Source organism: Rhinatrema bivittatum, chromosome 6 (genome assembly GCF_901001135.1).
Source record: "Rhinatrema bivittatum chromosome 6, aRhiBiv1.1, whole genome shotgun sequence".
NCBI lineage: Eukaryota > Metazoa > Chordata > Amphibia > Gymnophiona > Rhinatrematidae > Rhinatrema > Rhinatrema bivittatum.
In genome coordinates, this window is record NC_042620.1 from 128,736,116 (window position 1) to 128,762,616 (window position 26,501).

At 43.6% G+C, this 26,501-nt stretch overlaps 1 protein-coding gene across 1 annotated transcript in view; it reads left to right on the forward strand.

Annotated features, from left to right (window-relative positions):
- Positions 1 to 714: 714 nt before the first annotated feature.
- Positions 715 to 26,501, forward strand: part of PPP1R1C (protein phosphatase 1 regulatory inhibitor subunit 1C) — a 180,796-nt gene continuing 155,009 nt past the window's right edge. Inside the window, exons 1-3 of the mRNA XM_029605922.1 lie at positions 715 to 851; positions 5,515 to 5,839; positions 7,501 to 7,561. Of these exons, the coding sequence (XP_029461782.1) occupies positions 5,759 to 5,839; positions 7,501 to 7,561 (142 nt within the window). The 5' untranslated portion in view covers positions 715 to 851; positions 5,515 to 5,758. The remainder of the gene's footprint in view (positions 852 to 5,514; positions 5,840 to 7,500; positions 7,562 to 26,501) is intronic.

Sequence of the window (26,501 nt, forward strand, 5' to 3'; positions counted from 1 at the left end):
ACAACTTACTTCAGGGCCGGAGCTGAAGTAAGTTGCGCGCACCGGTTGGCGAGTCATTGGAACAGCATACAATGGCGCTATCCCGCCCCGCTCCCCTGCCAAGACCTCGTCCCTTTGAAGAGGCCCAGCACTTGTGTGCTTACCGGGGTTTACACGCGTGGCCGGGCCTCTTTGAAAATTCATGCGGCGCGTGCAAGGCCCCGGTCACGCGAGTAAACCCCGAGTTTTTTCCCTTTTGAGAATTTTTTTCTATATATAATTGTAAACTAGATGCAAAATTCTATGAATTGCAGACATTGAAGTTGTAGAGAAAGAAAAAGTAACTCACAAGATGGCAAGAGTGAAAAGAGAAAAAAATGCCACTTCCCAAGAACCAAGTTAACAACAGCTTATATCTCCATCTTGTCCCTCAGTAATATGTGCTTTGCTTCTGCTACCAAATGGTGACTCTCATATGATGTAAATCCACAACCATAACAGCTATGGTTATGGAACACACATGCAATCCCGAGCTTAGAACATTCTCGGGGCTTAGATGAATTTGTCACAGCAACCAGAGACATCTTAGTGGCATCGAACAAATCAGAAGCATTGTTTATATTTTGCTGAAAGTTTTTGGCTTATCAGCATAACTTAGCCTGGCTTCTGTTTCTGAATTATAATTTCAGTTATTTTTCAGTTATAATTGCCATCAACCTTCTCAGCCTCTGCAAGTATTCCTACACAAGCCAATCTCCAGCACACGAATCAAGATGCCCCTCTTAATCGCTGTCCTTCCTATCTTCAAGGATTCATGTCTGCACATGCACAGGAGGCCTTTGCAGAGGATGACAGTGGGAGGTCTGAGTCAGGTGAGCCTCTTTACAAATAAGTCAACACTGTCATCCCCCATCATGCCTCTCATCCCTGGCACCAATGGGTGGACTAAACTGTCCATTAACCCAGAGAGGGTGATCTCAGCAAGATAAACTTAACTTCTGTTTCTGTTTATTAGCGTATTTAGATTTACATAGAAACATAGAAACGACGGCAGAAGAAGACCAAACGGCCCATCCAGTCTGCCCAGCAAGCTTTGCACTTTTTTTTTTCTCATACTTATCTGTTACTCTTGGCACTTAGTAACCTTTTGGTTCTATTTCCCTTCCACCCCCACCATTAATGTAGAGAGCAGTGTTGGAACTGCATCTAAGTGAAATATTTAGCTTAATTAGTTAGGGATAGTAACCGCCCCAATAAGCGATCTACACCCATGCTTATTTGTTTACCCAGACTATGTAATTCAGTCCTTGTTGGGTGTTGTCTGTATATAGATCCACTTTTCTTCATTCCCCCTGCCGTTGAAGCAGAGAGCTATGCTGGATATGCGTGAAGTATCAGTCTTTCTCTCCTGCTGTTGAAGCAGGGAGCTATGCTGGATATTTATTTATTTATTTTATTTAACACTTTTTTATACCGACCTTCATAGTAATAACCATATCGGATCGGTTTACATAGAACAAGGGTATAACTGAAGCAATAAATAAAAGTAATTAACAAGAGAGGTGAATAAGGCAAAGTTACATTTAACAATGAGTAAAAACTTGGGAAGCTTATGCGTGAAGTATCAGTCGTTCTCCCCTGCCATTGAAGCAGAGAGCTATGCTGGATATGTCTGAAGTATCAGTCTTTCTCCCCTGCCGTTGAAGCAGAGAGCTATGCTGGATATGCATTGAAAGTGAAGTATCAGGCTTATTTGGTTTGGGGTAGTAACCGCTGTAACAAGCAAGCAAGTCCCCGCTTTTTTGTGAATGCAAATCCTTTTTTCCACATTTCCTCTTGCCGCTGAAGCTTAGAGTAATGTTGGAGTCGCACTAACCATGTGTATGTTTATTGAATAAGGGTATTATCTCCAGGTAGTAGCCGTCATTCCCGCAAGCCACCCACTCTTCATTCACGTCCTCTAGACTTTATGGATCCACAGTGTTTATCCCACGCCCCTTTGAAGTCCTTCACAGTTCTAGTCTTCACCACTTCTTCCAGAAGGGCATTCCAGGCATCCACCACCCTCTCCATGAAGAAATACTTCCTGACATTGGTTCTGAGTCTTCCTCCCTGGAGCTTCAAATCGTGACCCCTGGTTCTGCTGATTTTTTTCAGACGGAAAAGGTTTGTCGTTGTCTTTGGATCATTAAAACCTTTCAAGTATCTGAAAGTCAGTATCATATCACCTCTGCTCCTCCTTTCCTCCAGGGTGTACATATTTAGATTCTTCAATCTCTCCTCATAAGTCATTTGATGAAGACCTTCCACCTTTTTGGTCGCCCTTCTCTGGACCGCCTCCATCTTGTCTCTCTCTCTTTGGAGATACGGTCTCCAGAACTGAACACAGTACTCCAGGTGCGACCTCACCAAGGACCTGTACAAGGGGATAATCACTTTCCTTTTCTTACTCAATATTCCTCTCTCTATGCAGCCCAGCATTCTTCTGGCTTTAGCTATCGCCTTGTCACATTGTTTCGCTGACTTCAGATCATTAGACACTATCACCCCAAGGTCTCTCTCCTGCTCCTTGCACATCAGCCTTTCTCCCCCCATTGAATACAGTTCATTTGGATTTCCACTCCCCATATGCATGCCTCTGCATTTCTTGGCATTGAATCTCAGCTCCATATCTTCGACCACTCTTCCTTAAATCCCATCTCATTCTCTCCACTCCTTCCGGCGTGTCCACTCTGTTGCAGATCTTAGTGTCATCCCCAAAAAAACAAACCTTACCTTCTATCCTTTCCGCAATGTCACTCACAAAGATATTGAACAGGACCGGTCCCACCAATCCTTGTGGTACACCACTTAAAACCGCTCTCTCTTCAGAGAGATTTCCATTTACCATCACACATTGTTTTCTGTCCATCAACCAGTTTGCAATCCAGGCCACCACCTGGATTGCACTTCTTTTCATTGGTAGCTCAAGATGAGTTATATTCAGGTACAAAAGATATTTTCATGTCTGCAGAAGGACAATCTAATTATGTACCTGAGGCAATGTAGGGTGAAGTGACTTGCCCAAGATCGCAAGAAGCATCAGCAGGATTTGAACTTTAGCTTCTCTGGTTCTCAGCCTGCTGCTTTAACCAATGGGAATTGCTGCCCTGGAAAAGTTTCTGAGAAGTTTGGCAGCATCTAGACAGCAATGGCAACCTTGGTCCTCCCCAGTGACTCCCACCCCCAGTCTATTTTGAGTTTGAGAAACTTAGTTTAGGAAATGTCAACAAATAGCCCTCTTCAAACTGCAATGCATCTTCAAGATAATTTTGCTCTATTACATTTATCTAGTAGTTAACTAGTAATTAACATTAGGGATGTGAATCGGGTGCCCCATCGTTTCTGCTATTGGGTTCATGTGGCTGCGGGAAAATCTCGGTTTCCTGCGGATTGGCATTTTTTTTTTAGTGAAAAATCATTTTTTCGGATTAGTGCGCGCTAACAGGAGTTAGCGCGCACTAACTCCTGCTAGTGCGCACAGACTCCCGTTAGTGCGCACTAACAAAAATAGCAAAAAATAACAAAAAGTAATAAAACATTTTTTTAGTTTTTGTTAGTGCACGCTAATGGGAGTTAGCGCACACTAATGGGGAGTTAGCACGCACTAATGAAAACCGTTAATTTTTGTTACTTTTTGTTATTTTTTGCTATTTTTGTTAGAGCGCACTAATCAGAAAAATGATTTTTGATGAAAATTTGGGGGAAATGCGATCGTTTCTCATCATTCACGAAATTTTGACGAATTAAGAAATATCGTACGATATTTTAATTCATCTGAAAAACGATTTACATCCCTAGTTAACATGTAACACTTCTAAACAGGCTACATAACTGCAAGACCCTCGATGGCTCCTGAAAACTTTGAATAACTGAAGCAATTGCAGCTGAGGTTTCAGCTATTGTGGTAGTAGTCTTCATTTTAAAAAAAAAGCATAGATAGAAGGAGCGAATGTATAGATCGTATCATTCAGTTTAGAGAAGGCCCTGCTGTCAAATATATTGCTCTACCATTCCAAAGGAGGCATTTGGGCCTTTTCGGACTCCTATAGTAAGGGATCATTGATCTGAACAAAATATATGAAAGGGAAATTATTAAAGAGGCAAAGAAGCATAACTGCATAAAACATTTTTTTTAAGGACATTGTATCTGCTGCATGGAATATAGTTAAAGCCCTTCTCTGGGGACTTGTTAATTGTGACAAACAATGAGAAGGATGGATGGCATTCTCAAATTCGTATTGTTGAGGAAAATTATTGAAAGGGAGCCTTTGATGGAAACAATAAGGATAGGCTTGTCTTAATTCATGATTTATACAGAAGAATACTATTCAAGGATGTACGTATTTGTGCAAAGAATGTTAACAGTAGTATAGGGGTTAGCTGACATTCAGGAATCTTCAAGTGGGATTGGAAGTTTAATTCTTTTTTTCCATATGATGTGATTTAGTAACTACTTTATTCAACAATATTGCTGTATACTGTCCCCAAGAATAATCAGTACTCTGTGTACAGCACTAACCTTTATTTTTAAATTTACCCATACACCAGATGTCCTGCCATCCATCCTTCCTCACCCCTCAGTCATTCATTTAATCCAAGCAAATATGAAAGATTATTACGACCATAGTTGAGAAGAAGCTCATATTAATGCAATGCTGGCGTGGGCATATGTGTCTTCTAAAATAACTACACACTAATAATCCTCCCTAACCAACGTGTGATGTGTGAAAGGAAGAATAAGTACAGATTTCTCTTACAAGTCTCCTGAGGCTTATTCAAGAGACTTCAATCTCTGGAGTAGGGCTTGCTGCAGCACTAATGCATTAGTCATAGGTAAGAACTGCATGGTAACACCAAGTAGCCATTTTAGAAAAAAAGGCAAACTCATCTGCAATCACCAGAACCCTTGCATGACAATAGGTTTTAGCCCCTCCGCTAGAAGACTGGGAATCATGTCTGACCCTGGATATTTGATGGGACAGTTCATTATTTGGAAATGCTGAACCAGATTCAATAGTTAAATTCATATACAGAAAGGAACTTCATTTAATCAATAGAGGAGGGCTAGGAATAGAATCACATTCTTTTCTTCCTTTAATAATTGATGAAGGAACTTGCTATAATACTCTGTCTCTTGTTGACCTGTTGGCTCACCAACTATCATGGGTCTGAAAAAAAATTCACAGTGCAGGCAAGGTGATAAGGTTTGGTAGGTAAAGAAGTGAAATGATTACCCTCCCCCTCCCTCCCAACTCTGAGATCTTCCTGATTTGTGACCATCAATAATTAATGGCCCATCAGCAATACTCAGAGGGAGCTTGCGTTGCACTTTTGAGCGGCCAGTTAGTAATGTACAACAGATAGATCCTCATTTTCAAATCCCAAGGCACCAGGCCATTCCAGGCTAGCATTGCATTTTCAATTAGTCTCTGAGTGAATGCTTGGCATGTGTAGAAGTGAACTGGTGCACAATTAGGTTATTGTTCCTCTCAGCTTTGTGTGGAAAGGATCAGAAGGACTGAAAAAAAAAAAAAAAAAAAAGCCAACAAGAGGCATTGCTGTGGATGTGGAATAAGGGAGGCGCTCGGCTCATGCAGCTTCACTCGCAGACCTGCAAATTACAACCGTTTTCAAGAAGCAAGAGTGGTTTGAAGGAGCGCACTACAGGATATTCAGAGAAACTCTTGCTTCCAACCTTCCCAGGATCCTTTCTGCTCAGATTACCATCACCGTTATTATGGAACCCAATAGTCCTAAAAAGATCCAGTTTGCCGTGCCATTATTTCAGAGTCAGCTGGACCCTGAGGCATCAGAACAGGTAAGCGAGATCAAGCTTCTCGAAAACCTGAAGTGGTACTAACAAATAACAATAGCAGGCTGCACCCATTCCAAAACTGCAAAGATTAGTCAGCAGTCTGAATGAGTGGCAAAGGGCTCTTCTCCTGCCTTCCTTTCAGGATGTGCTGGTGGGATGAACAGAGCTTCGCTACATCTGTTTCCATCATATGTTAAAACCTGTCAGTAACCTTGTCACTAGAGAAAAAGCATTTTACATTGTTCTTAAAAAAAAATCAATGAGCAAACAAACCTTCCCCGTGTTATAAAATCAGGCTAAAACACTAATTATTTGCAGTCAGTAGAAACAGATATTTTTATTCAGCTTCCTTCAAGTTGTTATGCATGTTATTACTTATTTGTCCCCAAAACCGGTGATTTTATGCCACTGTTTTTCCAGAGACAGTATTGCTTAAGCGATAAGCAATAAGCCTCTGTTTATCAGATAGATAAAGGTACAATAAATACAGTACAGAGCACCAAGGTGTGATGGAAAAGGACTGGGATATTTAAACTGCACGGGGGGAATAATTTCATTAATTTGTATTTATTTCTGTTTTATTTTTTATTAATATTTTTTTCCAGTTCTGTTGTGATACAGGGATCACCATAAACAAATAAAGTGTAAGAATGTAATGAATCATTACAGACCTGGAATCCATTTCTGTTTTTCTTCCTCTAACCCTCCCCCTGACACCCCCCTCCAAGATGTGGAATTTAGCGTAACTGTCAGGCCCACATATTTACAGGAAAGGGGACATCTTTCAGTCCACGCTGTGGCTAAAAGGGAACCGGGATGCCGAAATACTCTAGATATGTTTGTCGTTGAGCAGATGAGCAAAACAAAAGCTGACATCTTTCAATTTGCATTATCAGAAGGAACAAGAAGCATACTTGGCATGAAAATGCCTTTTGTTAATATTTACAGGCCTACACAGCCTTGTGCTAGCTAACTGCTAACATACTCTGTCTCATAAAGAGATAGAAATGACGCAGCACAAACACAGAAAAGTCCTCACGAAATGCCACTTAAATGAAACATCTCACACATGGAGGACTATCCACTAATACAACTGCCATTAAACCATTTCAGAAACTCTTCAGAGTGCTGTAAGTAGAATTGAAAGTTGCCTGTCAAATAAAAACAGCTGAATCAATTTCCAGCATGAATCCGATTTCTTTAGGTCTACATGATCATTTATTTGAGTTTGAAAAGATATTATATCATTGCAAAAGCAATAAAAACAGAAGTATTCAACCCATATGGCACTGGTATAATTAGAATAAGAAACTGACAGTTGGCTAGAATTCATATAGAAAAGGAGTTTCTTTCCACCAACTAATAATGCAATAGAAGGAAATATATGCGCATTAAACAGAGCCACCTGCCTTGGATCAATAGCACCTCTGAGATTAGCAGCGGCCTGAGAAAGACAGATGATGCTTGTTAATCGTTATACCATTAGTTGTTAGAAGAACAATTCGCTTTGTTTAGATAATTGTATGTTATAGAAGAAAAATGATAAGATTGTTCTTTTTGCCCCTTTGTGCGCTCTGTGACAGTGAGTTTGACATATGCTTGAGTGGGGGATTATTATTACTATTATTGAAAGCGTGTCTGTCTGGGACCTTTCTTTCCCACAGATCAGGAAGAGGAGGCCCACGCCAGCATCATTAGTTATCTTGAATGACCACTCATCTCCAGGTCAGTAAAAACCATATTCTACCAAAGGGCAGGAATGGGGTGGACCTCTAGAGGCATAAGACAAATTATTCAAAATGACCTAATAGAAATAGTAAGCATACGGTGCCTGCCCCCCACCGCAGAACTGCAGATTCACATGGGCAATTTATAGGCATGCCCAGGTGATCATAAGAAGCTTCTCCACGTTAAGAGGAAGCACTTGCAGACTGCCCATGCCCAGCTCCAAACTGAATACATTTTTTCCATAGAAATCTGTAGCTCTTTAGCGGGATGCACTAAGCGCACCAAGAAAACAACTAGCTGCTACTTTATCGAAAGCATTAAATGATAAATGGACGTGCAGAAAATCACAGCTAGATGGTTCACCACAAGTTGAGCAAGCATTATATATTTCATTTGTATTCTAGGATGATTTACCTGACAGTCTTTTGTTGACTCGTCTGCATTGTTCTTGGTCTAATGCATATTAGCAAGGTTGATTGAATGGTGTTCAATTAGTTTTCCATGTTGGGATTGCTGTCCTGGGGATGCTTTGCCATGCTTAACTGTGGAGGCCATATACTTACAAAGGCCTTTGGGCTTCATAGGTAGGGATCCAAGGAGTTGCCTAGTGGTTAGAGCAGCAGGCTGCAACCCCCCAAAACAAGGGTTCAGAATCCCCCTGTTGCTCCTTGTGACCTTGGGCAAGTCACTCTACCCTCCGTTGCTTTAGGTACAAAATTAGATTATAAGCCTTGTGGGGATAAGGAAATACCTATAGTACCTGAATGTAATCTGCTTTGATGTACACTTTGAAGTGCCAAAAAGTGGAATATAAAAATCTAAAAAAAACCCTGTAGCTTGCTGTGGGTACTCATTCTTAACATATGGTCCTCATTCAATTAAGATGTTTTTTTTTTTCCCCTATACACACAGGACAGGGGAAAATTCTATGTGAATAGGGCCCCATGGGAAGGCAAGCTGGAAACAATCTGAATGTCTTATTCACAAAAGAGCAGATTAAAAATGCCTGGCATGTGTAAATTCTGTTTTTTAGGCATGTGGCTGGGCCTTACGCGTGCCGGGCGACTCTTCCAAGAGGCCCAGCCACACGTGTAAAGGCCGGTACGTGCTCAACTGCCGAGCCTCTTGGAAGAGGCGGGCTGGAGGGCGTGTTTTGGGCGGGGGGGGGGAGGGGTGGGCTGGGACTGCGCCATTGTCCGCTGCCCTGGAGCTTCGTGTGCCGGCCGGCTGCCAACGTACACAACTTATTTCAGCTCAGGAGCTGAAGCGGACTGGGAGGGAACTGTGTCGCTGCGGGGATTTTCACAATTTTACTCCTCCTTGCGCTCGCGGATAATAAAATCTGGTGCGCGGCCCGCCGATTTTATAACATGCGCGCGCCGGCGCCTGCATGTTATAAAATCGGCACTTCCATGTGTGCATGCTGGGAAGCACGCGCGCACCTTACAAAATCTAACCAAAAGGATTTTCCCCCATCCATGCCTATAGAAAAAAAAAATCTCTATTTGTTAAAGCCCTAGATCTTTTCCCAGCTTGTCTGCTCTGATACTTTTTGCAAATTAGTCCCTTTACCATTCTACTTTGTATTGCTATTTTTATTGTAGAGCACCCTAATCAGGGTGGTATATAAGAATGGAAAATTCATATATTATAGGTGTGTGTGTGTGTGTGTGTGCTTTAGTTAACACAATTTCACATCATTTTTATGGTAAGTGATAGGCAGGACGTTATATGGAATTGCTCATTTAATTGATGTGCAGTTTTCATGTTTTTACATGTATATTTTATCTTGCAAATGGACATCTGTTTAGATCTCATTTTACCTTCTGCTAATATAAATAGAAAACATTTGTTCTTCAATCCTGCAATTTTTTTTTTTTTTTTTTTATATATTCTCTGTGGAGAAGTGTTGTTGACCAAAATTGTGATGTATGTATTTTCCAGACTGTAACTTCTCATACCCAGGGGTCCTCCAAATTGAAATATTTCTGTGCTCTAGGTACCGAAGGGAACACAGATAGTGTTCCTTCTTGAAATTATGGTATGTCAGCAAAAATAATGCTTTTAAAAGCACATTTAGAAAATATTGTATCACTTGAGTTTTGGACATCTTGAAATGAACAGCAAGGATAAAAGATCCAGAGAACAGATAAGGACTATCTGTAAACTTTAAAATTGTATTTTTGCTACAGCTCTGCTGCAGAGTTCTGCCTTGATGCCCTCCACAGACTAATCAGGTGTACCACCATACATTAACCCTAGTTGCATTTGTTATTGTGATGTATCTAAATTTTCCAGGGACTATTATGAGAGTAATTTTATAACTGTATATGATTGGGTAAAATCTGCACAGACTTTTCACATGCATCCTTTGCCCTGAATTTTTAAAATGGATGTATGCCCGTAAGTTCAATTTGACAATTTGCAGGTAATTGGTCTAGTTTGCACACAGAGTAACTAGCATAAATTTACTCCTCCTCTTTGGAGGGCAGGTTAACGTATATGCATACTTGGAGTAAATTTTCAAAGGAGTTTTGCGAATAAAAATAGCATATTTGTTGCCAAACTTATTTGTACACCTGCTAATTGACTCATGCAAATGAAATTGGACTTGTCTGTTGTCTGCAGTTTTTGAGTGGGAGGACTGGGTAAACTGGAGGGGGAAGAGTTCAGGGTGAAATGTTAAAGGGTATTATTGTACCGGAGAAGTACCTGCTGAACTAGCAGAGGTATCAGTGAACTAGTGAATCAAAGTAAGTGAGCAAGTAAATATTTTCAAAATAGTATCAGATAAATTTTCAAAGGAATTACTCATATAAATGCAACATACTATCATAGCAATTTTCAAAAGTCATTTACCCATGTTAAGTGTACTTAATGCGGGTAAAGCTTATTGATGGCATATATTATAGCAATGGCATATATTACAGCAATTTTCAAAAGCCCACATATGTGCGTAATAGGGATGCCCCTGTGACATAGTAGCCCCTGTGACATAGTAAGGGCAAAGGCTATCGGCGCCATTTTGAATACTGGCAGCCGATGGTCCGAGTGCAGGAGGTCACTCCTGGACCTCCGCTGGACTTTTGGCAAGTCTTGTGGGGGTCAGAAGGGTCCCCCAAGACTTGCCAAAAGCCCCTGGTGGTCCAGCGGGGGTCCGGGAGCAATCTCCTGCACTCGGGCCATCGGCTGCCAGTAATCAAAATGGCGCCGATAGCCTTTGCCCTTACCATGTCCCAGGGACTACCGGTGTCATTGGTCAGCCCCTGTTACATGGTAGGAGCACAAGATGGCACGGGCCATCCAGAGCTCCTACCATGTGACAGGATCTGGCCAATGGTACGGATACCCTGTCACATGGTATGGGCAAAGTGCCATAGACGCCATTTTGATTACTGGCAGCTGACAGCCCGGGAGCGGGAGATCGCTCCAGGGACCCCCACTGGACCACCAGGTACCTGTAAAAGTTTTTGGGGGGGTCGGGAGGGTGGGGGAAGCTAAGGTATTAGTTTTAAAGGGTCGGGGTGGGTTTTTTGTTTATCGGCTCGGGCACAGCCAATAAACAAAACCGCGATCGGGCCTGATGAAAAAAAAACCACATGTGAATCGGAACCGGAATCGGAACCGATTCCGGATCCGATTCATATCTCTAGTTGAGTAATGTGTTCAACATGTGTAAAACCCAGTTTTAGGCATGTAAATGCTTTTGAAAATCAGGCCCTTAATGCGCATGCTTTATAAAATACACACTTCTGAGTATGAATCAGGAGTATTATGTGTACATGTTATATTTTATCATGAACCTAAAATATACACACCTATGTTTATAAAATAGAGAAAATCTGTATTTTCTTGCATTGGAAATATTCACACATACTGAAACATACACGTCTATTTTTAGAGATGAAATACACAGTATTTTATAAACTGTGCAGCCCTGCCTCATAGTTTATAAAATACTAGTATTAATCTGTAATCTATACAAATCCACATACACATAAATGCTGTACTGTGGGTAAGTTTGAAAATTAGACTCTATGGGAATAGTTTTCAAATGGATTTATGCCAATAAAAGTAGCATATATCATAGCAATTTTCAAAAGCCCATTTACATGTGTAAAATGCATTTATGTGCATAAAACCTAGTTTTAAACCCTTTTGATAATTTCTCCCATCTGCGTAAGTTCCAACTCCGCCCCTGGAATGCCTATTGCCAATTTGCATAAAAGTATGCATTAACCAAAATACACATATTCCCTTACATTAATGATCCCTGAGCAATTTTCTAACAGTCATTTACATACACAAAACAATGTATTATTGTGCGTAAATAGATTGGAAACTCAAGCTCTATGAAACCAATTCTACTCCAGTCTTATTGTGCTGTATTATTGCAATAGTTCGAAACTGAATTCATTATATACTTTTAAAATTAAATATTATTTATTTTAGTCCTGACTTAGGGGTGGATTTATCAAAATGCGGTAAGTACCGCATGCGATAGCAAAAGGGGTGTGTTTTATTCTAATATAGCATTACCTGTGTTTTATGCTAATATTAGCATAAAACCTGTGTTTTATGCTAATATAGCATTACCTGTGCAAAGAGCTAAGTTAGCGCAAATTGCAATACCATTTTCAGATTCTGTGATGAGTGCCAGACCTGTTGTATTTCCTTCTTTCAACCACCAGGGGACCATTGTTAATGGTCCTAGGAGAGAGAGAGAGAGAAAGAGACTGGCTGTAATTTCATGGCCCATAGGTAGGTATTTGTATCCCTATGGTAGGCCCACCTAGTAACTCGAGGTGGGGTTTAGGTAAGAGTGTAGGGGGTTAGGGGCCACTTTGACATTCTAGGTGACACCTACGAGACCACTGTTCTGTTCGTAGGTGTCACGTAGAATGTCAAAGTGGCCCCTAACCCCCTACACTCTTTCCTAATCCCCACCTCGAGTTACTAGGTGGGCCTACCATAGGGATACAATACCTACCTATGGGCCATGACATTATGGCCAGTCTCTCTCTCTCTCTCTCTCAGCCCACACTCCTCCTATTTTCTGAATTTGCATCACACCATGCAATATGGTGCGATCGCATGCGTTAACGGGGCTTTTTGCATGCGATAAGCCCTTAACGCATGCAAAAACGCCTTATCGCATTTTGATAAATGACCCCCTTAATTAACAATGTTTCAGATTTAATTAACATTTTTTCAAATGAATGGGGTCATTCACTAGGCTGCAATAGAACATTAGCATGAAAAAATAGCCTTAAATCCCTGATTTTGTGAGAAATATTTTTGCTTCACACAAAAAAGTAGCACTTTGGCCTAGATTTTCTAAGCTACCGCATGAATCTCATGGTACAGGGGGGTGGGCCTGCAAAAGGTGGTGCTATTGGCCACAAAATAGGCAGCAAAAAGGGTTCTTAGCTTTTCGCTGTCCGCCATGTCTTCGCGGCGTCTGCCCCAGTGCCGCCCCCGACTCCCCCTGACCCGGTCTTGACACCGCTCCCATTTAGTGATCACACGCGAAAAGGGACTTTTCGCGTGTGATCGCTTTGGAAAATGACCCCCTTTGTGTGTTAAAAACCTTTTTCACTAATTATATGTAAATATGCAAAACGGATGCAAAATATGTTGAAAGAGGGTTGCCTCTTCACACGGTATGATATTGCATATTTAGGCAGGAGGTATCTCAGATTTTGGGAAAGATTTTGGAAAAAAATAACAACTCAGGAGTTATTTGTGTCAAAACATAAAATCACTTTTTTCTAGCAATATTTTTTGGTCCACACTCTTCTGACTCACCTACTGAGCTCTAGACCATTAAAAAGACCTTCCTTGCTGGCCTAGTTACATCCTGTCAAAATGTTTGGTACTATTTTCTACTTTTAGCTACCTTGCAGCAGATGGAAGTGAACCAGCACCATTGAGAGCTCAGGAAGGTTGAAATGCCACCCATGCTAGAGCCATGGCAGGAGGTGGATGGGCCTCTAGGTCAGATGGGCCCACAGAGAGCTGGGGGTCTCTCACCATGCAGTAGACAATGCCGGGCTGGGTGGAAGTAAATATTTCATGTTCATACCACATTGCTTAGTCTTCCTGAGGAGGAGGTGGTCAGGAGGCATCAACTGAGCTCATAGGCACCATAGCATTATATTAGGAATTTAAAAAAATGAACTGGATCCTATCACAGCCAGGTCCCATACTATTCCAGGCCTAGTGAAACTGTTTAGCTCATTGCCATTCCTGGCTTCCGGTTCCTTCCAAACAACTATCAATGTTTGGAAGGAAGCTTTTCTAGGTTTTTGTATAAGGTGCTCTGCACCTTGCATGTCCATGTTTGTCAGTACATCAGATTTCTGTCAGAGACATGAACAGGCGGCTAAGAAGACAAATTTCTCTGCTGTAGCATAGTTCCCTAATGTTTTGGGTCCCATTGACTGCACACATGTGCCTCTCATTCTACTCCATGAGAGAGAATACAACTGCAACAACAAGCTCTTCCACTCTCTCAAAGTGCAAGTTGTACGTGATGCACACATGAGCATCCTCAATGTGGCGGTGAACTTCCCAGGGGTCACCCGTGATGCCTATATCCTGCAGTGCTCAACTATGACAAATTTGAGGAGGGGAGATAAAGTGATGGATGGCTACTGAATAAGATCTTTTAAGACATATCCTTGCATGCTCTGTTTTAAGGCTTTCTATCATATAGTTGGAAGAAAACTAGCAGTTAGGATCTGAAGAGCTATAATATGTAGTCACAACAGAGACTATCTATATAGATTCTTTTCACTGCCTATCCCATCTACAGAGTAAAGGCTCTTGTGAGTATGGCACTTAGAGTTTGCACACAGAGCTAGCCCTAGTGTGTTGATGTGAGAGCAGTTCCAGCATGACAACTTAGCATCCTTCTTACTGTGGGATCAATATCACACATATGCCTCCATAATCTTATGGCTAAGATCTGTAATGCACTGTACCTGGAGAATCAATGAACAGTAAAGAGGTAATTTTCAAAGGAGTTATGCCTGTAAATGTATCTACTATTGTAGCAATTTTCAAAAGCCATTTATATGAGTAAAGTGCACTTATGTGAGTAAATCCTATGGACAATTCAATGGCATATATTGTAACAATTTTCAAAAACCCACTTACTCAAGTACCGTGCATTCACACGTGTAAAACCCAATGTTAAATGTGTAAATGCTTTTTAAAATCAGGCCCAATGCTGTTTGGGGTAGGAACATTGAAGTTGTTTGGCAAAGCAGATGTGATAAATGGAAAAGTAGATATAAGGTACAGGAACAACACATGCAAGGTCTTGCTTTGAAGAATACCTCACATGGAGATTATATTCCATAGTACTCACTACAGCCTTGGGGTAATTGCAATATTTCCCTTATGTCCATGTAACACTGCTTTCAAGATGTATTCTTGATGCATCTTATTTGCCATTAGTTACTTTTGCAGGGAATGTATTTGGCTTGTTCAGTACCCCCTCATCAACATTCTAGGGGCTGGATTTTTAAACCTATGTGCACGGGGTACATTTATGCACGCTACCCGGTGCACACAAATGTACGCCTGATTTTATAACATGCACGCGCAGCCATGCGCATGTTATAAAATCCAGGGTCGGCGCACGCAAGGGGATGCAAAACTAGTGCACCTTGAGAGCACCGAGCCCTAAGGGAGCCCCGATGGCTTTCCCTGTTCCCTCCGAGGCCGCTCCGAACTGGCTCGCGATCCCCAGACCCAGCGGCTGAAGAGAGGCCTCTGGTCATGCCCCCACCCTGCCCCCGGATCACCCTGCCCCGCCCACACCTGCGGACTGCCCATGTTTTCAAGTCCTGGGACTTATGCGCATCCTGGGGCTTTACGCGCGCCGACAGGCCTTTTGAAAATAGGCCCAGTGCGCGTAAACCCCTTACGCGCGTAGGCTTTTAAAATCTGCCCCTAGGTGTTTAAATTCCTGATTTGGGTCCTTTGCATGTCTGCAATAAATGTATTCTTATTTCCCTGCCTGTGTCTTTGATAGTCAGATGACTTTCTGCTGGCATGACAGTCCCAAATCTGGTGTGGACTCATTTGCAAACCTGGTGTGGAAAAAGAATGGTAGCCTTTGAGAAAGATCACCTGCTTTAGTGTTATCAAACACTAAACCCTAGTAGTCATGTACTGCTAACACAAAGACTTATTTGCATGGCATGCTTCATTGCTTATATGGCCTAAGGCCTGAAAAAAAATGGAGATGTTTGTATAGGCAAACTTGGTAGTTCGGTGATGAGGAAACCAAATGTTTTCAGTCAAGTAGTAATGGATGGCAATAGTTATCATAACATGATCAAATTTGAACTAATGACTGGAAGGGAAGACAATATGTAAATCTACAGCTCTAAAACTACATTTTCAAAAGGGAAACTTTGATAAAATGAGAAAAATAGTTCGAAAAAACTGAAAGGTGCAGCTGCAAAGTTAAAAGTGTACAACAGGCGTGGATATTGTTTAAAAATACAATCATAGAAGTGCAGTCCAGATGCATTCCATGCATTAAGAAAGGTGGAAAGAAGGCAAAACAGTTACCGGCATGGTTAAAAGGTGAGGTGAAAGAGGCTATTTTAGCCAAAAAAACATTCTTCAAAAATTGGAAGAAGGCTCCATCTAAAGAAAACAGGAAAAAGCATAAGCATTGTCAAGTTAAGTGTAAAATATTGATAAGGCAGGCTAAGAGAGAATTTGAAGTGAAGTTCACCATAGAGACAAAAACTCATAATAAAAACTTTTAAAAATACATTAGAAGCAAGAAACCTGTGAGGGAGTCGGTTGGACCTTTAGATGACCAAGGGGCTCTTAGGGAAGATATGGCCATTGCAGAAAGACTAAGGGCTAGATTTTAAAAACTTGCGCGCACACATCCATGTGGGCGCGCCCATATGGACAAGTGAATTTATAAGATGCACAGGAAACAGAAAGTAGGATTAAATGGTAGAGATGTGAATCGTGTCCTCGATCGTCTTAACGATCGATTTCGGCTGGGAGGGGGAGGGAATCGTATTGTTGCCGTTTGGGTGTGTAAACTATCGTGAAAAATCGTTAAAATCGTGAGCCGGCACACTAAACCCCCCTAAAACCCACCCCGACCCTTTAAATTAAATCCCCCACCCTCCCGAACCCCCCCCAAATGCTTTAAATTACCTGGGGATCCGGCGGTGGTCCAGAACGGCGGCGGTCCGGAATGGTCCCCTCAATAGAATCGTGTTGTCTTCAGCCGGCGCCATTTTTCAAAATGGCCGCCGCAAAATGGCGGTGGCCATAGACAAAAACGATTCGACGGAGGAGGTCATTCCGGACCCCCGCTGGACTTTTGGCAAGTCTTGTGGGGGTCAGGAGGCCCCCCCAAGCTGGCCAAAAGTTTCCTGGGAGTCCAGCGGGGTTCCGGGAGCGATTTCTTGCCGCAAATCATTTTCGTACGGAAAATGGCACCGGCAGGAGATCGAGTGCAGGAGGTCGTTCAGCGGCGGTCCGGAACCCCCGCTGAACGACCTCCTGCAGTCGATCTCCTGCCGGCGCCATTTTCCGTACGAAAATGATTCGCGGCAAGAAATCGCTCCCGGAACCCCGCTGGACTCCCAGGAAACTTTTGGCCAGCTTGGGGGGGCCTCCTGACCCCCACAAGACTTGCCAAAAGTCCAGCGGGGGTCCGGAACAACCTCCTCCGTCGAATCGTTTTTGTCTATGGCCGCCGCCATTTTGCGGCGGCCATTTTGAAAAATGGCGCCGGCTGAAGACAACACGATTCTATTGAGGGGGCCGTTCCGGACCGCCACCGTTCTGGACCACCACCGGATCCCCAGGTAATTTAAAGCATTGGGGGGGGGGGGGTTCGGGAGGGTGGGGGATTTAATTTAAAGGGTCGGGGGTGGGTTTTAGGGGGTTTTAGTGTGCCGGTTTTCCTGCCCTCCCCCTTCCCCCGATTTACGATTTTTTAACGATAAATCGGGGGAATTGGTATTGTATCGTGGCCCTAACGATTTTTTGACGATTTAAAATATATCGGACGATATTTTAAATCGTCAAAAAACGATTCACATCCCTATTAAATGGTCAATTTTCTCAGTGGAAAAGTATAAACAGTGGATTACCTCAGGGATCTATACTTGAACCGGTTCTTTTCAATCTACCTTATAAATGGGCCATGACCGACGGCCCGCAAATGCGCAGTAGAGCGCAGCTCTACTGCGCATGTGCGGGCAAGGACGTCGGTCTTAGCCAGCGTAAAAAAAAAAAAAAAACATGGCGGCGTCGGGTGGCAGCGGCAGCGGCGATGGCGGCGTCGGGTGGCAGCGGCAGCGGCGATGGTGGCGTCGGGTGGCAGCGGCAGCGGCGATGGCGGCGTCGGATGGCAGCGGCAGCGGCGATGGCGGCGTCGGGTGGCTGCGGCGATGGCGGCGGCGGGTGGCAGCGGCGGCGTCGGGTGGCAGCGGCGGCGATGGCGGCGTTGGGTGGCGGCGGCAGCGAACGACGATGAGGAGCAGCGGCGGCCAGTAGCGAGGGAGGGGGGAGGGAGGAGAGAAAGAGAGGGAGGGAGGGAGGAGAGAAAGGGAGGGAGGGACTGAGTGAGGGGGAGGGAGGGACTGAGAGGGAGGGAGGGACTGAGTGAGAGGGAGGGAGGGATTGAGTGAGGGGGAGGGACTGAGTGGGAGGGAGGGACTGAGGGAGAAGGAGGGACTGAGTGAGAGGGAGAGTGGGAGGGAGGGATTGAGTGGGAGGGAGGGACTGAGTGAGGGAGGGACTGGGAGGGAGGGGGAGGGACTGGGAGGGAGGGACTGAGTGAGAGGGAGGGAGGGGGAGGGACTGAGTGAGGGAGGGGGAGGGACTGAGAGGGAGGAGGGAGGAGTGAGGGGAGAGGTGAGAGACAGGGATGTGAGTAAGTGGAAGGGTAAGAAGTTGTGGAGCAGAGAAAAAGGGAGTGGAGAGGGGATGGGATTGAGACAGGGTGGGGAGTGACTGAGGGAAGGGGAGAGAGGTGGGAGTGACTGAGGGAAGGGGAGGGAGGTGAGAGTGAGGGGAAGGAGGCAGTGGGAGACAGAGAGTGAGTAAGACTGAGGGGTGGGAAGGGGGTGAGTGACTGAGGGGAAGGGGGAATGAGGGAGAAAAAGTGTAGGAGGGTGCTGTTTTCGAAAATGGACCGAAAACAAAAATGTAATGTAGCCCGTTGTGACGGGCTTAATGGCTTGTATATATATAAATGATCTGGAAAGGAATACGACAAGTGAGATAATAAAATTTGCAGATGATACAAAATTATTCAGAGTAGTTAAATCACGAGCAGATTGTGATAAATTGCAGGAGGACCTTGTGAGACTGGAAAATTGGGCATCCAAAAGGCAGATGAAATTTAATGTAGACAAGTGCAAGGTGATGCATATAGGGAAAAATAACCCTTGCTATAGTTACACAATGTTAGGTTCCAGATTAGGAGCTACCATCCAGGAAAAAGATCTAGGCATTATAGTGGATAATACATTGAAATTGTCAGCTCAGTGTGCAGTAGCAGTCAAAAAAAGCAAACAGAATGTTAGGTATTATTAGGAAGAGAATGGTGAATAAAATAGAAAAATGTTATAATGCGTCTGTATCGCTTCATGGTGAGACCGCACTTTGAGTACTGTACAATTCTGGTCACCGCTTCTGAAAAAAGATATAGTTGCGATGGAGAAGGTACAGAGAAGGGCGACCAAAATGATGAAGGGGATGGAACAGATCCATGAGGAAAGGCTAAAGAGGTTAGGGCAGTTCAGCTTGGAGAAGAGACAGCTGAGGGGGGATATGATAGAGCTCTTTAAAATCATGAGAGGTCTAGAATGGGTAAATGTGAATTGGTTATTTATTCTTTCGGATAATAGAAGGACTAGGGGGCACTCCATGAAGTTAGCAAGTAGCACATTTAAAACTAATTGGAGAAAATTCTTTTTCACTCAATGCATAATTAAGCGCTGGAATTCGCTGCCAGAAGATGTGGTGGTTAGTGCAGTTAGTGTACCTGTGTTTAAAAAAGTTTTGGATAAGTTCATGGAGAAGTCCATTAACTGCTATTAATTAAGTTGTCGTAGAGAATAGCCACAGCTATTACTGGCACCAGTAATAGTAGCATGGGATCTACTTAGTGTTTGGGTACTTGCCAGATACTTGTAGCCTGGACTGGTTTGGCCTCTGTTGGAAACAGAATGCTGGGCTTGATGGACCCTTGGTCTGACCCAGTATGGCATATTCTTATGTTCTTATGTTCTTACTGTAGATGGGCACACTTGAATCATTTAGCATCCATTCTATTGTTATAGAGAGATATCTTATAAACAGTGCTTGGATATGGCTTGTTTTGGCTCACTCATGTCAGGATTCACATAAGGGTGGATTTAAAAAAAAAAAATGCACGTGTGCATGTTATAAAATATGTTTCCCCTGTGCACATGTGTGCTGGATTTTAATATCTGCGCGCACATGTGTGGGTGGATGGCCTCTTCCGCACGCGGAGGGGGAGGGGATTATTTTCTAATTTTCGCACAGCAACACAATTTCGTTTTTTTCCCTAACCCTATCATTCCTCCCTCTTCCCTGACCCCTAACCCTATCCCAACTGTCCCCAAAGTTTTTATTGTAATACTTACTGGTCCTCCAGAACAGAAGTATCTTCCACATGCTGGCTGGCTGCCGGTGCACGCTTTCCCGGGACAGCGTCGGCACTTTCCTTGCCCGCCCCCTCCCCAACCCTTTGTTCAGGCCTGGCACTTCGGTGCATATTGGGGAATACGCATGTGGTCGGGCCCTTTAGAAAATGTGCGCGGAGCACGCAAGGCCCGAACCCACACATAACCTCGACTTTTACGCGCACAGGGCTTTTAAAATTGGCCCAAAAGTGCCCATTGGCATAGCTTTAGAGGGGAGTCATTATGTAGTGGTCAAACCTTTACAGTCTATTACATAGAAACATAGAAACATAGAAATGACGGCAGAAGAAGACCAAATGGCCCATCAAGTCTGCCCAGCAAGCTATGCACTTTATCCATTTTTTTTCCCTTTTTCTCTCTCCCACCTGTTACTATTGGCTTCCAGTACCCTCCAGCCCTAATTCCCCTCCACCCAATTTAGAGAGCAGCTTTGAATCTGCATCCAAGTGACATCCAGCTCAATTGGGGGTAGCAACCGCTGTAACAAGCAGGCCACCCCCTTGCCCCATACACTTACCCACCCCTGTTTTTTTTTTGTTTTATTTATTTATTTTCTGGAAATAGCAGCCCTCCATCCTTCCGCTCCATGAAGGTGGAACACTAACTACTGGCCACTGGCATCCCGCTCCGTGAATGCCTCTGTGGCTACTGCCGCTCCGTGCAGTGTTTGAATGCCGCTGTGGCTACTGCCGCTCCGTGCAGTGTTTGAATGCCTCCTCCTTATTCATGCCCTCTAGACTTGATGGATCCACAGTGTTTATCCCACGCCTCTTTGAAGTCGTTCACAGTTTTAGACTTCGTGTGTAACGTTATGTCGGTAGCACCTTCAATCTAAAGGCTAAAGTAATTTAAGGGTTATTGGTTAACCCTCTCTCTATAAGCTGTGCCACACATTCAGGCCGATACAGTAAAATCGGTGGGAGAGCCGGCGCTCCGAGGCGAGCGCCCGCTCTCCCAATGCGCGACCAGGCCACTCTTCTGGGCGCGCGATCCAATATTTAAATGAGGGCCCATGGTAAAAAGAGGCGCTATGGACACTAGCGCATCCCTAGCGCCTCCTTTTTGACAGGAGCGGCGGCTGTCAGCGGGTTTGACAGCCGACGCTCAATCTTGCCGGCGTCGGTTCTCAAACCCGCTGACAGCCACAGGTTCGGAAAACGGACGCCGGCATAATTGAGCGTCTGTCTTCCAACCCGCGGGCTGTGTGCCGATTGAACTTTCTTTTTTTTAAAATTTTAACTTTTTTTAAAATTTTGGGGCCTCCGACTTAATATCGCTATGATTTTAAGTCTGAGGGTGTACAGAAAAGCAGTTTTTTTCTGCTTTTCTGTACACTTCTCCGGCGCAGGCAGGCGTTAATTTTTGAAAGTAAAATGTGCGGATTCGCTGCACATTTTGCTTTCTGGATCGCGCGGGAATAACTAATAGGGTTATCAACGTGCGTTTGCATGTTGCGGGCGCTATTAGTTTCGAGGGGGGGGGGGTTTGGCGGCGTGTTTTTATCATGCTAGCTTTACCCCTTATACAGTAAGGGGTAATAGCGCGTACTGTATTGGCCCAATTTATCTGTTGCTCAGGTGATGTAGGATATGACTGCTGGCCGTAGATTCTCACCCCTGTTCTTGAACCTCAGACTCCAGCAGTGAGGAGATACAGTGAGGCACAATTCTCTGTGACAGAGTGTACCTTTGACTTACTAAAAGTAGATTCTGCTGTTTGGACAAAACTGTGGGGCAGGTCCTTGCCGTATGACCCTTAGGACAGATAGTGCTAGCCTGCTGCATGCTGCACGCTGCACAGCATAGCTCTCAGATATGGCATCCTAACGGAGAGAGACCTTGATCTGGAAGAGGATTCAGGGTGTACCCCAGCAAGTTGTCAGGAAAGCACACTGAGAGGCATTCAGGTTCGCAGCAGAATCATTGATTGTTTCTTTGCCTGAAAGTTATGATGTCACCCAATTAGGAAAATGAAGAAGCCAACCACTTTGTGGGTGTTCTAAAGTGTGCAGTCCTATATTTAATATTTTCTTTTCATATTGTTCCCTGGGACTAATTTGTATTTTGGTTTCTCATGCATGTGCCAGCTACATCTGAGAGCAATGGAAATGGGGGTAAGAAGAGTCATACGTATAAGGCACTTTAGCTGAGAAGGAGAATGTAACTGTATCTGTAACCTTTGCATCCCTTGTAGGCACAGAACTGCTCTGTCTGTAAAGGCCTTCTACCGCTTTTCATATACAGCATATAGTGAAGGCAGCTGCCTCTTTGCAATGTGGGACCTCTGGTGTGTTCTTAATTCATATGGTGGCAGCATTATTATGTCTTTGTTCCTTCAGCAAATTAGTTTCCATAAAGCAGAATAATGATATTGCTTCCAAGGCTCCCTTTCCCTTCCCCTCCCCCACCCTTTCTCTTATATCCTCTCCTGGTACCATCTGGCTGAAAGATCTGTAGTCTGGATAGCGGTATCAGCTTACCACAACTTGGGGATGATTCTCCTTGCATTGTTAGAAGAGCTACAATGGAAACCAATGCTTCTAGTTTGTTTCCCCTAGCAACTTCCGAAGCTCCAGACCCTGGATCGCAAACCAAGCTACGGATCTTTCAGCCAAAAGGTTACTAGCATGGTAAGAGGGAAGGGGTGGGGGAGGGGTAGAGGGGGGTCCTGAAGACAATATTAATTTAAATACATTGCCTGAGCTGAAAGCAGTCAGGTAGGTGTGGGGGTCAAGAGGCATGGGAGACCAGCACCGTCTTTTGTTATTTACTAAAAAATAGAGAGAATTAGGGAGGAGTGCAGACTCTAGCCTTGGATCTTGGGTGGGTGGTAGGGGGACCTGGTTGGGCAACTAGGCCTGCAAAATGTGAAATGTTGCTGCATACCTTCACATCACAACTTTTACCATCAGTGAAGCCAATATTCAGTGGGGTAACTGCTACTGAATATCCCCGATTAAAATTATACTGCTAACAATAGCCAGATAACTTTAAACATAACTGGATATTCTTTTAAATATAGTTGGTTATATATAAAGTTATTCGGCCTTGTGTGGCCAGATAACCAGCCACTTAATCAGATGTCTTCAAAAGATATCCAATTAAGTGGCAAACCTAGTGAAAAAACAAAACAAAAACAAACACACTGGTCTACAGGCACTTACTAGAATTCCTCCCCGTTCCTTCCTCAATTCAGACTTCATGGTTTGATCCTGCTGCCTCCTCCCCAAATAGCCCAGTGTGTCTGGTGTCACTAAGGAGCTACATTAGAAGTGCAGGTTTCCACCATAGTGCACATAGGACCATGATCCGGGCTGAAGAGAAGCCACTCTTTAAGATGCAAGGATGGTAAGGGGGGGGGGGGGGGGGGGAGATGGAAAGGGGAAACAAGGGGCCCACAGATTTTAAGATTTTAAAAAGCAAAGCTGGAATTTGAGCAGGTAGTGGGGAGGGGGAGAGGCTGGTGCTGACCCCGGGCCCATATATTTTATTTTTTAATTCCAATATGCGTTAATTGGAGAGGAGGCAGAAGTGTCAAATCATGAAGTTTGGGTTGAGGGAGGAAGGGGAGGATTCTAGTCGGGGCCTGTAAGTGCAAATTATTTTTTCACTAAGGCCTGGATTCATCATTCTTTTGCAGAATGATGAATCCTGCGAAAATGGGGGTGGGGGGGGGGGGGGGGGCGAAAGGGCGGGCCTGTGAAAGCCGGCAGTCTTTGCACCACTGCGGTGTCTTCGCTGCCGGCTTTTGCACCAAATAGCGCCACCGTGAAAGGTGGTGCTATTCGGCGTGCTACTGGTGACGATAATGTTACTAACCTTATCGCTGCCAGCAAAGACATTGCTGAGTCCGTCCCCTCGCCACCCCGACTCCTCCCATCGCCGCCCCGACTCGAATTAGCATGCTATCGCACTCAAAAAGGGCCTTTTCGCGTGCGATAAGCCTTTTGTAAATAACCCCCTAAGTTTGCCATTTAATAGGATATCTTTTGAAGATATCTGGTCAAGTGGCTGGTTATCCAGCCACACAAGGTTGGATTACTTTAGACATAACCAGCTGTATTCAAAAGAATATCCGGTTATGTATAAAGTAATCCTGCTATTGTTAGTCATATAATTTTAATAGGGGATATTCAGTGGGACAGTTACCCCACTGAATATCCAGGACAAGTTATCTTGCTAACTATAGCTGGATAATAACTTGTCCACTAAACAACCAACTGAATATTGGCCTCTAAACCTTGCCATTTAGGTGGATAACTTTAAGTTATTCATCTACATGACTTTTGAATATCGACTTCTATATTATTTGGAATATAGCTGATGAGGCAACCAAATTTGCATATGACACAATTGTTTTGAGTCATTAAAACATCTGCAGATTGTGAGGAATTGAAGAACTAAGGAAATTAAAAATATTTATTCCATTTCTCTGTCCAACTTACCATATACTAGCCAATTGCAATTTGTGAAGTTATACTCATGCATTGTTATCTTTTATTTTCTACCAAATATAATTAATTCTTCAACCTTGATATAGTTGTAGTCTGCATAGACTCATATTCTCATTTTCTTTTATCTTGTCCATAGAGCTAGCAAGTCTAATAGTACAGCCTTGAGTAAGTTTTGCAACCACTATTACATGTCTTTATTTTCATTGTAATCTGAAACCTTGACTTTAGCTGTATAGTTTTTTGCAAACATAGGGCCTCATTTTCAAAGCAGTTTACCGCGTGCTTCGCAAATCACGTTGAGTTGGGGCGGAGCATATGCAAAGCGGGAACCAGTTTATCGTGTGCGGTGAAACAGCCGCAGTGTTAGCGCGGCTGCTATCGCGGCTAATAACTACAACCCTCAAAATTGCAGTACGGACTGCACTACAGGCCAGTAACGGATTATTCACAGTCCACGATAGTTCCAGACAGCCCGTGTGAGAGAGTGTGAGAGAGTGAGAGAGAGAGAGAGAGAGAGAGAGAGAGAGAGAGAGAGAGAGAGAGAGAGAGAGAGAGAGAGAGAGAGAGAGAGAGAGAGAGAGAGAGACTTACTATAGTGCCTATGCCCTAGACAGGTATTTTAACCCCTATGGGAGGGCCACCTACTAACTCGGGGTGGGGATTAGGTATGAGCGTCGGGGGTTGGGGGCCACTTTCGCATTCCACATGAGACCTACGGAAAGAACAGTGGTCTCTAGTGAAGATTTGCTGGCCGTTGGAGTGAGGAAACTCACTCCAAGAGGAGATTTGGGCTACGTTCTCTCCACCTAGCTTAATGGACACTCTACCTGGGCAACAACAAGCTAGGTGGAGAGAACGTAGCCCAAATCTCCTCTTGGAGTGAGTTTCCTCACTCCGACGGCCAGCAAATCTTCACTAGAGACCACTGTTCTTTCCGTAGGTCTCATGTGGAATGCGAAAGTGGCCCCCAACCCCCGACGCTCATACCTAATCCCCACCCCGAGTTAGTAGGTGGCCCTCCCATAGGGGTTAAAATACCTGTCTAGGGCATAGGCACTATAGTAAGTCTCTCTCTCTCTCTCTCTCTCTCTCTCTCTCTCTCTCTCTCTCTCTCTCTCTCTCTCTCTCTCTCTCTCTCTCTCTCTCTCTCTCTCTGCGATGCTAATGTTTTGGCGAAAACATTGCCACACGCGATGTTTCCCCACTGCACGAAAGAAGCCTCATTTGCATTGGTAACGCCCCCTAATGCGTTACCAATGCGATATTGGAAAATGAGGCCCATAGTAAAAACTAGTTAAATGAGAAAAATTTCAAACTGCTAGTATAAGGTAGGTTGGACAGAGAAGTACAATAAATATTTTTAATTTCCTCAGTTTCCCCATTTTGACTATCTGTACAAGTTTGATTAAAATCTAGACAATTCATCATATATGTATAAATCACTCATTTTTTTAATTTTTTTCTTTTCAATTATATTGGGAGAAAATAAAAGATAATAATGTATGATCCTTTCTTAGCAGTAATAAGATGTGTTGTGCTTGTAGATAATTGTAGATAATTAAAATTTAGGCGAAGCTTACCTGTTGAATAATAATGACTTAAAACAAGTAAGACATATGTTGTTGAAATGAAATGCAGAAGAGAAACTTTGACTGGTCAGTCTGAAATGTTTTGCTGAATCATGACTTTGTAGAAGCAAGCTATAAGCCTTGCTGTATGTAATGAATTTGGGAATGCCCACTGAGAGTCT